We start from the raw sequence: 13,866 nt of genomic DNA, 5'->3' as shown, positions 1-13,866 counted from the left end.
CAAACTACTTCTTACCTAAGTGCTCATGTCAGGTTGCGCATCACATTCGAAAGCATCAAGCTCAATTGTTTCCAGTACGCAACGTCTTACGTTTTTTTCGCTTTCTAACGTCATAGCGCAGACCGCGAACAAAGGTGCGAAGTGAGCGCGCAACAGCAGCGCTCTCGAAAGGGATAAAAAGACTGATTCTTGTAGGTGCACTATATGGCAACGGTGATAAAGTGACAAGACAGCAATTCGACAAGACTGGAACATACCAGCGGGTGTGACCCTGTTGGAAGCTGTGCGGCGCAGCACGCGCTTGGGTGCCAGTGCAGCTACAAGCGGGTTCGTCGATAGCTTTTGGCGCAGCTTGGGTATGCCGCTGGTGCCCCACGAGTTGCGTCGGCCGCCCTGCTCGACACCACGTGGCTGAGCCACCAGTGTGCCGCCACCGATGTCGTTCAGGCTGCGATAATGAGAACACTGAAAGAAGTTGGCGCCTGTCCGCTTTACTAGCTTCTATAAAGCACGTGCTACACTTCTTAGACTTCTGTTTTTCTTTATTAATCGGAGAAAACAAATACCACATAGCACAGAAATAGCCGGTACAACCTTGTGAAGAACGGCACCTGTGTGGAAACCAAGTGTTCTAATTAAACGCTCAACGTAGGAAAGTGTTAAAGGAACTGTCTAAGGAAGCTGGGTATAGCGCTTTCGCGCAACCGGGAACAGAATGTTTGAGGAGGTGGATACGCCGACATAACATGCGTGTTGAGCGAGTATTAAAGCGACGCTTTTGGTTGCCTACCTTCTCAGGGCTTGGCGTCTCTCTGTCGGTCGCTGGTTCAGTTCTTGCCCAGTACGCTACACAGAGGTATAACAAAACTTCTAAGAAAAAAATAATTTATAACATTACGTCATAACCCATCTCCTAGTGACTGTCGATGTTAATACGAGCAATAAAAACAGCGCTAAACGACGGGACGAGTGAAGGGACACAGACAACGGCGCTGACTAACAACCAAAGTGTGTTTATTCCGTCAGTCAGCATATATATGCTCCGCCGCTATCTGAAACCATGGGATCTACAGGATAGGGCATGCGCAGGGGGAATGCAATTAATGTGATAAGAAGGCAACCTCTTTTGGAAGGAGAGAAATGGATGGGAGGCTTGCACATGCATCACCACTAACGTGAATGTGGAAGGCTTCGGATATAAGGCGTGCGCGGTCATCACGATATTTTGACAGATATGTTACACGTTCGAAGGATGGCTTGCAACCGCATTCATTGCAACGTAGTGACAACTGACTATCTTTTGCCCGTTTTTGAAATTTGTTGAAGTGCTCGCGCATGCGGTCGTTGATGCAACGCCCCGTTTGGCCGATATAAAAACGCTTGCATGAAAGAGGGATCTTGTAAACCACACAGTCACAACAGTCAGCAACAAACCTCTGTCTGTGCTGTTTTTTACAACTTTTCTTGTTATTGCTTATCCTATTTACTTGGTGGCACAGGCTTCCTAACTTATTTTTGGCAGTAAACAGCAACCTGACGCCTGCCCTACTGACAACCTTTTTGAGGTTGTGCGCAACCTGGTGAACATATGGTATTACCGCAACCACTTGCCGTGAGCGATTCTCGGACAGAGCAGCTGCCGACTGCTTTCCTTTAAGGTTCGCTACGAGGCTTTCGGCGATGCTGGTCAATAGTGGTACCGAGAACCCTGCGAGCTTCAGTCTGGCTACTTGCTTTTCGAAGCTTACATCCACTTGGTGGTCACATGACCGGATGAGGGCCGCCTTCATGCAGGAACTTGCTATACCGCGCTTGACTATCTTTGAGTGCGCGGACGAAAATGGAAGAAGGTGCTTACGAGACCTAGGAGCGTAACCCCAACATACATGATTGCTTGAGAACGTTAGCTCCAAGTCTAGGAAACGGAGTTTGTTGTCTGACGGATGCTCCGTGGTCAATTCGAAAGAATCTAGAACTGTGCGGAACAAGTCAAATATTATAGCAGCAGCAGGCTGCGCGTCAGTGGCGTTAGTATTGTAAAAAATTAGAAAGTCATCGACGTATCGCATCACTTTTACAGTGCTTGTCTGGCTGAGCTTAGTTACAAGATTGCGGTCATAGCTGGCTAATAAAATGTCACTAAGAACAGGGGCTATACATGAACGGTTGCATGTCCGAGGCTGTCCGAGCCTGTCCGTGGACATCAAGGACTTGTACTACTCCTTGCCTCAAGATGATGTATGCATTGAAGTCGGCCATTGCATAGACAAATATGGCATTCTTAGGTTTCAGAATGCATGTGGTATCAACGTCGACAAGTTTTTAGAGCTTTTAAGGTTTTATATGCTTTCCACTTTCGTTTCAATGGAGGATAAGCTTTTTATACAGAAGAAAGGTGTGTGCATCGGTTCATGTATAGCCCCTGTTCTTAGTGACATTTTATTAGCCAGCTATGACCGCAATCTTGTAACTAAGCTCAGCCAGACAAGCACTGTAAAAGTGATGCGATACGTCGATGACTTTCTAATTTTTTACAATACTAACGCCACTGACGCGCAGCCTGCTGCTGCTATAATATTTGACTTGTTCCGCACAGTTCTAGATTCTTTCGAATTGACCACGGAGCATCCGTCAGACAACAAACTCCGTTTCCTAGACTTGGAGCTAACGTTCTCAAGCAATCATGTATGTTGGGGTTACGCTCCTAGGTCTCGTAAGCACCTTCTTCCATTTTCGTCCGCGCACTCAAAGATAGTCAAGCGCGGTATAGCAAGTTCCTGCATGAAGGCGGCCCTCATCCGGTCATGTGACCACCAAGTGGATGTAAGCTTCGAAAAGCAAGTAGCGAGACAGAAGCTCGCAGGGTTCTCGGTACCACTATTGACCAGCATCGCCGAAAGCCTCGTAGCGAACCTTAAAGGAAAGCAGTCGGCAGCTGCTCTGTCCGAGAATCGCTCACGGCAAGTGGTTGCGGTAATACCATATGTTCACCAGGTTGCGCACAACCTCAAAAAGGTTGTCAGTAGGGCAGGCGTCAGGTTGCTGTTTACTGCCAAAAATAAGTTAGGAAGCCTGTGCCACCAAGTAAATAGGATAAGCAATAACAAGAAAAGTTGTAAAAAACAGCACAGACAGAGGTTTGTTGCTGACTGTTGTGATTGTGTGGTTTACAAGATCCCTCTTTCATGCAAGCGTTTTTATATCGGCCAAACGGGGCGTTGCATCAACGACCGCATGCGCGAGCACTTCAACAAATTTCAAAAACGGGAAAAAGATAGTCAGTTGTCACTACGTTGCAATGAATGCGGTTGCAAGCCATCCTTCGAACGTGTAACATATCTGTCAAAATATCGTGATGACCGCGCACGCCTTATATCCGAAGCCTTCCACATTCACGTTAGTGGTGATGCATGTGTAAGCCTCCCATCCATTTCTCTCCTTCCAAAAGAGATTGCCTTCTTATCACATTAATTGCATTCCCCCTGCGCATGCCCTATCCTGTAGATTCCATGGTTTCAGATAGCGGCGGAGCATATATATGCTGACTGACGGAATAAACACACTTTGGTTGTTAGTCAGCGCCGTTGTCTGTGTCCCTTCACTCGTCCCGTCGTTTAGCGCTGTTTTTATTGCTCGTAATCATGAACCAACCAGCCCAAATGCGTACTCTTTTGATGTTAATACGATTAGCACTAAAAGAATGTAAGGATAGGGCGTGCTGTTGAAGATGCCTTTATTTACGTTTTGTATTGGTGGAAGTAAACTGAGAATGCTAATCACGTTGATTGCCCACAACTACCCCACAAAGTCTGCACCTTTGGATGAAAAAAGAAAAGAAAGAAACCTTCCTAAACTCAGCCTCCCCATCGCATCCAGATATCGCTGACGCAGTAAAGACTACCCTGTATATGCACTTGGAGAGGTGGAACAGCGTTATTCGTCATCGGATATTTAACAAAAAGCTATTTGAACTGGAGATGCAAGCTCCGGCGAAAATATCTTGGAAGATTGGGAAAATGTTTTTCCCATTGTTTTTCAGCACAAATCAAGTGCAAAAAAAGCCCATAAATATTGACACGTGTACTTATCTTTATCGGGCGACCACGTTTCGCCACTTAACAACTGTAATCGCACAGCGAGGGACGCGCCTGAATGTATCCGATGTTTCTGGAAAGTTATCGATGCTTCTACCCGGCTGTCTGTTGTCGCCGAACCTTGTGTTATCTGATTTCATCGCGTAACGCGAATGGTGTAGAACTTTGTGGAAGGCACGCGGGTCCGAACGATTAGTCTGGAACATTCGACGACTGCTCTATAAAAGCCGACGCGCTAGACCCGCTGATCAGATTTTCGACGATCGCCGAGCGTGTTCGCCGCTATCGTTGTGCTATAAGTGTAGCCTGTTTTGTGGGCACAGGTTCGCCCAATAAAAGTTAGTTTTCTCGTTCACAGTATTGCTACTGTGTTATTCAACGTCACCACCACGTGACATCTGGTGGAGGTGCTTTGCGTTCATGCACCGGACGCCCCCACAAAGCCGTGACCCAAGCCCTCACTCGGAAGACACCAACGTCGACAAGAACCAGCGAGGTAGCCGCAGGCTGCAAGGACTGCCCCCGGAGCACGGACTTTTGCCCGAGACGACTAGGAGGATGGCCACCAAGTCCACCCCAATGGCAGCACCAGCGTCACCCGTCGTGCTGCAACAGCCCAGGGAGCCTCCGACGTTCCGCGGTTCAACTTTCGAGGACCCGGAAAGCTGGCTTGAGACGTACGAGAGAGTCGCTACCTTTAACAACTGGAACAGCGACGACAAACTGCGATATGTGTTCTTCGCTTTGGAAGACGCGGCCAGGACGTGGTTCGAGAACCGAGAAGCCACCTTAACGACCTGGGAACTTTTCCGAAGCGGCTTCCTACAGACATTCGCAAGCGTCGTACGCCGAGAACGAGCCCAAGCGCTACTAGAAACCCGGGTGCAGCTACCTAATGAGACGGCCGCGATCTACACGGAAGAAATGAGCCGTCTGTTCCGCGCCGACCCTGAAATGCCCGAGGAGAAGAAAGTCCGCCTGCTGATGCGTGGTGTGAAGGAGGAACTCTTTTCCGGAATGGTACGAAGCCCACCGCAGACCGTCGACGAGTTTCTTCGCGAGGCCACCAGCATCGAGAAGACACTCGAGATGCGAAACCGGCAATTCGACCGCCGCACGAACTCGACAAATTACGCCGGAGTTCAGTCACTGGCCACCGACGACCTGCGCGAGACTATCCGAGCGGTCGTGCGGGAGGAGCTACAAAAGCTGTTCCCACCATCACAGCCACAAGTCGCTTCGATTGCCGACGCCGTGCGTGAGGAGCTCCAACAACAACTTGGAGTAGCCCCTGTATCGCCCCAGCCTGAGCCGCAAGCGATGACCTACGCCGCCGTCGCACGCCGTCAAGGTCCCCCTCCGCGACCGCGCCAGGGCCCTGTCACGCCGCAGTTCCGTCGACCACCGCCGCCGCCGCCAGCACGCCCACCCGTCACCCAGCGCAGCTACCCGAGAAAGACAGACATTTGGCGAGCCCCCGACCACCGCCCGCTCTGCTATCACTGCGGAGAAGCGGTCACGTTTACCGACGATGTCCATACCGGGAGATGGGACTGCGAGGTTTCGCCGTGAACGCTCCGCGCCCGCAGCAAGGCGAACGCCCCCGCGATATCGCCGATTATCTCGCCGCTACTCAGTGGAGCTCTCGACGACCGTCGCGTTCGCCATCACCAGGCCGCTACCTGTCGCCGCAGCGCCGACCATACACTGGCCCAGCCCGGGGCCGGTCAGCGAGCCCATATCCGGAAAACTAAAAGCAGCAACCGATGGAGGTGCGGTTGCTGTTCGTCGAACTGATGAAGATCCTCCGCCGCCTACGAAGACGACGAAGACGACGAAGACGACGAAGAGACCATCTCGACGACATAATAACGACACGCCGCCATCCCGACAAAGTCAGGTAGCCAAGACTACACCGACTAAAGACGATTTGACGAAGCGACGTTCCAGCTTCAGTTCAACCCGATGCAGCCGTGATCCGATGCCAAGACCTAATTGCAATGCCAGACAAAGAACCACCGACCTCAACGTGCTTCTCGACGGCCACGCAGTCACCGCTTTAGCAGACACAGGAGCTGATTACTCCGTCATGAGTGGACACATCGCCGCCCAGTTGAAGAAGGTTAAGACTGCATGGGAAGGCCCTCAAATTCGCACCGCTGGAGGACACCTGATTACGCCGACTGGAATCTGCACGGCAAGGATAACCATTCATGACCGGACTTACCCTGCCACCTTCGTTATCCTCCAACAGTGTTCTCGAGACGTCATTCTCGGTATGGACTTCCTGAACCAACACGGCGCAGTCATCGACCTGAAGTCGAAGTCAATAACGCTGTCGCAAGATAAAGCGATACCGCCGGAAAGCCCTCGTTATCACCACGCCTTGAGTGTGCTCGAAGACCAAGTGAGCATCCCGCCCCACTCCAGCATTGTTATTTCGGTCGGCACCGAAATACCCGCTGACGTAGAAGGTGTCATCGAAGGCGACCAACGTCTCCTGCTAGACCGTGAAATTTGCGTCGAAAGAGGGATCGCTCGACTGCATGGAGGGAAAACTGAAGTGTTGCTGACAAACATCAGCCCGGAGTTCAAGCACATCAACAAGGGCACGACGATCGCGTACATCGAGGAAATTGTGGAAACCAGTAATGCGTTTGACCTCTCGGATTCCGCCGCATCTACCTCGACGACAATGGTTCCCGAACCAGACTACGACATTAATCCAAGTCTCCCAGTGATTAAGCAACAGCAGCTCAGAAGTCTGCTCCGACGATACAAAGGCTGCTTTTCGACGACATCGAGGATTCGACAAACACCAGTCGCCAAGCATCGCATAATCACCGAGGAGTACGCTCGACCACTCCGCCAAAGCCCTTACCGAGTTTCGCCGCGAGAACGCGAAGCTATAAGAGAAGAAGTCGACGAAATGCTGCGCGACGACATCATCCAGCCGTCGAAAAGCCCGTGGGCATCCCCTGTTGTCCTGGTGAAGAAAAAGGACGGAACCCTACGTTTCTGCATCGATTATCGTCGTCTGAACAAGATCACGAAGAAGGACGTATACCCCCTTCCACGAATAGACGATGCATTGGATCGGCTCTGCAACGATAAGTAATTCTCCTCGATGGACCTCAAGTCTGGCTATTGGCAAATAGAAGTCGACGAAAGAGATCGCGAAAAGACCGCCTTCATCACCCCAGACGGCCTCTACGAGTTCAAGGTTATGCCATTTGGACTGTGCTCGGCGCCTGCAACGTTCCAGCACGTGATGGACACGGTTTTAGCGGGATTGAAATGGCAGACCGGTCTCGTTTACTTGGATGACGTCGTTGTATTCGCCAGAAATTTCGACGATCACCTTAGGCGGCTTGCCACAGTACTAGAGGCCATCAAGTCATCAGGGCTCACTCTGAAGCCAGAAAAATGCCGCTTCGCTTACGACGAGCTTCTGTTCCTAGGCCACGTCATCAGTAAATCCGGAGTACGCCCCGACCCGCAGAAAACAGCTGCCATCGCAAAGTTCCCGCAGCCCACCGACAAGAAGGCAGTGCGTAGATTCCTTGGCATGTGTGCCTACTACAGGCGCTTTGTCAAGGACTTTTCACGCATCGCCGAGCCGTTGACACGTCTAACTAAATGTGATGTTGAGTTCAAGTGGAAAACGCCGCAGGCCGACGCATTTGAAGAACTCAAACGACGCATGCAGTCGCCGCCGGTACTTGCGCACTTCGACGAGTACGCCGATACAGAAATCCATACTGACGCCAGTAGCCTAGGCCTCGGTGCCGTTCTAGTCCAGAGGAAAAACGGAGTCGAACAGGTGATATCTTACGCTAGCCGGTCGCTGTCAAAAGCGGAAGGCAACTATTCTACGACCGAAAAGGAATGCCTCGCCATCGTTTGGGCTACAGCTAAATTTCGCCCTTATCTTTATGGCAGGCCATTCAAAGTCGTCAGTGACCATCACGCGTTGTGTTGGCTAGCGAGTATAAAGGATCCTTCAGGACGACTGGCGCGGTGGAGCAAGATGACGACGCCTTCCTTGGCATGATAAGCGCGGAAGACTTCGCTGAACAGCAACGGGCAGACCCGGAGCTAAAAGGCCTGGTGGAATATTTGGAAGGGCACACCAACGTTGTCCCCAGGGCATTTAAGCGCGGACTATCTTTCTTCACGCTTCAAAACAATCTCCTCGTGAAGAAGAACTTTTCACCAGTCCGCGCCAACTACCTTCTTGTTGTCCCGTCAGGACTTCGTCCAGAAGTATTGCACGCCCTACATGACGATCCGACCGCTGGACACCTCGGTTTTTCCCGGACACTCTCGAGGATACAACAAAAGTATTATTGGCCGCGCCTGACCGCCGACATCGCCCATTATGTCAGAACATGCCGAGACTGTCAGCGACGTAAGACACCGCCGACAAGGCCAGCTGGATTACTACAGCCAATCGAGCCTCCTTGCCGACCATTCCAGCAGATCGGGATGGACTTGCTGGGACCCTTTCCGACGTCAACAACCGGAAATAAGTGGATCGTCGTGGCGACAGACTACCTCACCCGCTTCGCTGAAACTAAAGCACTGCCGAAAGGTAGCGCAGCCGAAGTGGCGAAATTTTTTGTCGAAAACATCCTGCTTCGACATGGCGCCCCAGAAGTCCTCATCACCGACAGGGGAACGGCCTTTACAGCGGAGCTCTCCCAAGCCATTCTGAAATACAGTCAGACAAGGCACAGGAGGACCACGGCCTACCACCCGCAGACGAATGGTCTTACGGAGCGGCTGAATAAGACCCTCGCCGACCAGCGGCGTAGCCAGAATTTTCGTTCGGGGGGGGCTCACAATGCAGCTCGGCCACCTCCTAAGACGAAACATTAGGTCGGTTGCTCCTATCTAAATACATGTAGAAGGAAAATTCGTTTTTCTCGGCAACCACTTCACCAAATTTGATGAGGTTTGTTGCATTTAAAAGCAAAACTTGAATTCTAGTGATTGTTTAATTGTTTCGAATTTCCGATTTAGGTCGTCAATATTTTAATAAAAAGTGGCAAACAACGAAAATTTCCAGAAAACGAACAATGAAGTTTACAACTCTGCAAATCAGCAATGAAAATTGATATCACAATTCTGTAAATTGCACATAATAGTACATCGACAGCGGACAATATTGATGTTACACATGAGTCTCAAAATAGTAAGTAATTTGGAAATAAGGATTTTGCAGAACCGTTGTACATAACATAACCAATTCAAATAGACATATTAAATTTGTCCGCTTTGAATGGTGTAACGGATGCCGTTTACAGAACCATGATATCTGTTCTTGATGAAGAGCTATTAATTTGTAAACTTCGTGCTTCTGCTTTTTTCGGAGTTTCAAATTTTTCAAAATATTTTAAACAAAGTTCGGGCCCTAAATCGATATTCCGCTTCCCACAGACACTAGAATTAAACTTACTCACTCAAATGCAACAAATTTCATTAAAACAATTCAGGAGTTATCTCACAAAAGCGTTTCTGCGTTTTACATGTATCTGAATAGGCCGCGTCGGAGTTGGGCCCGAGCTAAAGCTTCCTCTTAAACATTTGCCTAGGGACCAAATACATGAATAATAACTGTATTGTCATTGCCAAAGATGCTGCAAACGAATTCTTGAACGCTACGCACTGTCACTACAAGCAAAATATGTATTTTTTCATAAAATATTATACTCGTATGTGCCAAAAATTGTGCCCAACATAACTGATGTCAATGCTTCCATGTTTTTGTCTAGTTACTAAGTAAAGAAAATATCACACCAGCTTTAGAACTACATCAGTTCGAAACCAGCAAAAGCAGTGCATGCCGGTGATATGAAAAATGTAAAGGCCATGAAATGAACAAGTTGAGGACAAATATGTTAATGAAACTTTGTCATTCAATATCCTTCTTTACATTCTTGTACATATGCAACGGCCAGTGAAAAATCTCAATGACAGTGTCATTTGTTCTAATATATTACGCAGGAGCAGCTGTCACCGGTCGTGTATCGTGAGTAATTGCACCGAAATTATAGTCGCAACAGAAAGCACGTATAAAAAGCAGGAGTTCTGCAGAATTTATGAGGGCCAGTCAAATGAAAGTGAGCCAATGCGAATATATGACAAACGGGGTACTATTTAAAAGTAGCCTCCATGAGCATTTAGACATTTGTCCCATTGACTAACGAGTCGCGTAATTCCCGTCTCATTAAGCTTCTTGGGTTGTTGCTCCAAAACGTCTGCAACTGACTTTCACGTCATCGTCCGAGACGAATCTGGTTCCCTTGAGCTGTTTTCTTGGTTGCCGCAAAATGTGGAAGTCGCAAGGCGACAGGTCTGAGCTTTATGCCGGATGTTACAGCGTTTCCCGCTTGAACTTTTCCAGTTTTGTGTTAACCACATCAGCGACGTGTGCACGGGCATTGTCGTGGAACAACCCATTCGTCAATTTTTCACGTGGTTTGTTCTTGATTGCAACATGCAGCCGATCCGGTGTTTCATAATATCGGAAACAATTGATAGCCTCTCAAGATTTAGCACATTCTATCAGTAATGGCCCCTGACGATCGAAAAATAAAAGTCAACAGCACCTTTCCGGCGGAAATGACGGCCTTTGCTTTCTTTGGGGGTGGTGAATTCGAATGTTTCCATCGTAAGCTTTGCCGTCGTGTTTCAGGCGCGTAGTAGTGGCATGATGGTTCGTCTCCGACCACAATTGCAGACATGAAATCGTCACCCTTATTGTGATACTGGATCAGAGGAGTAAAGGCAGCGCTGAACTTCTCCGTACTCTGGCGGTGGTTCAAAATCTTGGGCATCCATAGCGCACACAAGAGCCTATAACCGATATGTTCATTAATTATGGCGTGAACGTTGACGGTGATCCGAACCGTGACTGATGTTCACACGTTCTGCCACTTCATCGATGCTTATCCTCTGTTCTTGTGTCATCAGCTCATCAACCTTTGCAAGTTTGTTAGGGGTGATTGCACGATGGCTTTGGTGCGGTCTGCAATCGTCTTTGCAACTTTCACATCCTTCTTTGAACCGTTTGTTCTAACGCTTGACAGTGGCCAATGCAATGCATTGTTCAATGTTCAATAGGACTTAGTCAAGCTGCTGACGCAGCTTTTTTCTTCAAGACCTGTCCATATTCAAATGTATATTGTATATGGGGAATAAAGCACTTACTTACTTACTTACTTACTTTACTTGCTTACTTACTTTACTTACTTACTTTACTTACTTACTTTACTTACTTACTTTACTTGCTTGCTTGCTTGCAGTGTACACGGCAGCCATACGGTCACTAATTTCTTTTTGGGAAACACATTCAGCTGTCAAAAACCTCACGGCACCACGCTGCTCAACTTCTGGAGCGTCCATTACGTCTTGCAACCATGTTCAACCCAGTGTATGACCCCATTAACGAACATTTATCCTCACACCTGCGTGTTACTTTTGTAAATGAGAGATGCCTGTGTGCTACGCGCAGGCCTTGCAGATAATGAACAGAACCATAATTGCGCAGGATGGGTGGGCTCACTTTCATTTCACTCGCCTTCGTACATTAGAAACGCGAAGATACAATGGAATGTACAAATGCCAAGATACAGCTTGATAAAGGGCAAAAAAAGTGCCACTCGAAACAAAGTTCACTGCACGTATGCACGGAACCTCGCAACAAGATATCTAAACGTACTTATAAGTCTCCAATAAATCTACGTATCTAAGAAAAAGTCACAGTATATAATGGGTGAAACAAGGCAAATAAACATGTCGCGCAATCACAGATTCACAGAATCCTAGATCCCCTCCCCCATTCCATCCACTCCCTCCGATGTATCGCGCGCGACGGAAAGCGGCGCGCTTGCTCCTGTTTTCTCTCTCGCGCACACAAGACTGAGCCACCATCGTCGTCTCACCCATTCCAGCCCCCCATCCCCCTTCCTACGCCCTTGGACTTTATGTGGAACATGAGGGCGACGGCAACGGCAGGAATGCGCCTAGACTGTCCATATAATTGCTATCGCAATAGTATAATAAGAGTATCCGGCAGCTGAAGCGTCCCATGACCCGTTACTTTTCGCAAAAGAAGAAGCAACAAAATCGAACTTCACCATGCGACAATTCGCTGTGCCACAACAATGTCTTTTTTTTTCCTTTTGTGGGGCGGAGGCATCAAATGCAAAAACACAAACGAAAGTATCTCCACAATCGAATGCCTACTTTGGGCACCTAATTTCGCTACCGAAAGAATATCGAAGAAATCGCGAGACGTTTGGTCCACCGAGAACCATACGCATACTGCTCGGTATCCTACACCGGCTAGACAAGACTTTCTGGAGAGGTTGCGCTCAGGCGAACGCGGTGCAATCCATCGAGTCCTCACAGTGATGGCGGCGAGCGACCATTGTTTATTTTTCTCGTCTTCTAGCTAGAAAGCCTCCAAAACTCTGCCAGGTGAAAATTTACTCGGCCAGAGAAAACCGAACGCGCACCGAAGTGCGCCGCGCGATGGTCGGGGCAACACGAGAAAAACGCATGTGCTCTGGCTGGCTCTGGCATCCCGCGGGTAGGGCAGCGAGAGCGAAAACAAAAAAATTGAAGAGGCTCAATGTGTCATGGCAATTAAAAGTCAAAATAGAAAAAATAAATAGGAACGTAGTTACCTTGGCTGGCTTTAGTGTCTTCAGTGGATGCTTTGGCGCAGGTGAAAAGAAAATGTTAATATTTTTATGTGACATGACGGCACGAAAAAACCACCACAACGCTTCGTCTCATCGGGCCTCAATGCGGGCTTTGTCAACTTGTCTGATAGTGCGTTGACTTGGCTAGTCTCGTTGTATGGCCCGATGTACGACTTTGGAAAAATTAATGAACCTTTGGCGTCAAATATTTATGGGAAATTAAACTTACAAAGTTCCGCAATCGAAAATCTAAAGCACGCGTTTGGAAATGTCAATTCACCTTCTACATCAAAAGTTTATGAGAACTTTACACCCATAAAGTTTCGGAATTGACATCCACGCGCTCCGTAGATTCCATGATAAAGTGTAGATTCTGCGGTCTCCGCAAGATGCCCTGGCGAGCCCGTTCGCCATCAAAACGTCCTTGAAACTTTGTGCTCGGATGGGGCTGCTTGCGTTATGTGACTCCCGGTGCATGGGCGTTGCCGCGAAATCCAGCCCCAGTTCACGATTTTTGTGGTGAAATGGCTTTTCGAGCGTGAAAAAGACGTTCCAGACAAAATTCAGACTGATTTCCGGCGCCGGGGCTTGCTTTGGTCAGCGGTGCATGGACAGCACGAAAAAATTTCCGGGGGGGGGGGGGCTGAAGCCCCATAAGGCCCCCCCCCCTGGCTACGCCCCTGTCGCCGACATGCTAGCGATGTACGTCGACGTCGAACACAAGACCTGGGATGCCGTCCTGCCGTACGTAACATTTGCTTACAACACGGCGGTGCAAGAAACAACACAGATCACGCCGTTTAAGCTGGTTTACGGCAGGAACCCGACGACGACGCTCGACGCCATGCTGCCCCACGTCACTGACGAAGAGAATGTTGACGTCGCTAGCTATCTCCAGCGCGCCGAAGAAGCCCGACAGCTCGCCCGCCTACGGATCAAGAACCAACAGAGGACCGACAGCCGACACGACAACCTCCGACGACGCTTTGTTGAGTACCAGCCCGGCGACCGTGTTTGGGTTTGGACACCGATACGCCGACGAGGACTCAGTGAGAAAC

At 49.0% G+C, this 13,866-nt stretch overlaps 1 protein-coding gene across 10 annotated transcripts in view; it reads right to left on the bottom strand.

Annotated features, from left to right (window-relative positions):
• LOC135896749 (kinesin-like protein KIF12) overlaps positions 1–13,866 on the bottom strand; it is a 535,077-nt gene that overhangs the window by 20,364 nt on the left and 500,847 nt on the right. For 5 of the 10 annotated variants that reach the window (XM_065425246.1, XM_065425247.2, XM_065425245.1 and 2 more), the window contains one exon: positions 258–448. The exons of 2 other annotated variants lie outside the window; for them this stretch is intronic. In XM_065425246.1, coding sequence (XP_065281318.1) covers positions 258–448 — 191 coding nt within the window. Of the gene's footprint in view, positions 1–257; positions 466–790; positions 847–13,866 lie in introns of those variants that run through there. 3 more of the 10 variants (XM_070534678.1, XM_070534679.1, XM_070534677.1) reach the window with 3 other exon arrangements.

The sequence above is a fragment of the Dermacentor albipictus genome, chromosome 2, assembly GCF_038994185.2.
Source record: "Dermacentor albipictus isolate Rhodes 1998 colony chromosome 2, USDA_Dalb.pri_finalv2, whole genome shotgun sequence".
NCBI classification, from domain to species: Eukaryota; Metazoa; Arthropoda; class Arachnida; order Ixodida; family Ixodidae; genus Dermacentor; species Dermacentor albipictus.
This window is presented reverse-complemented; position numbering and strand designations above follow the sequence as displayed.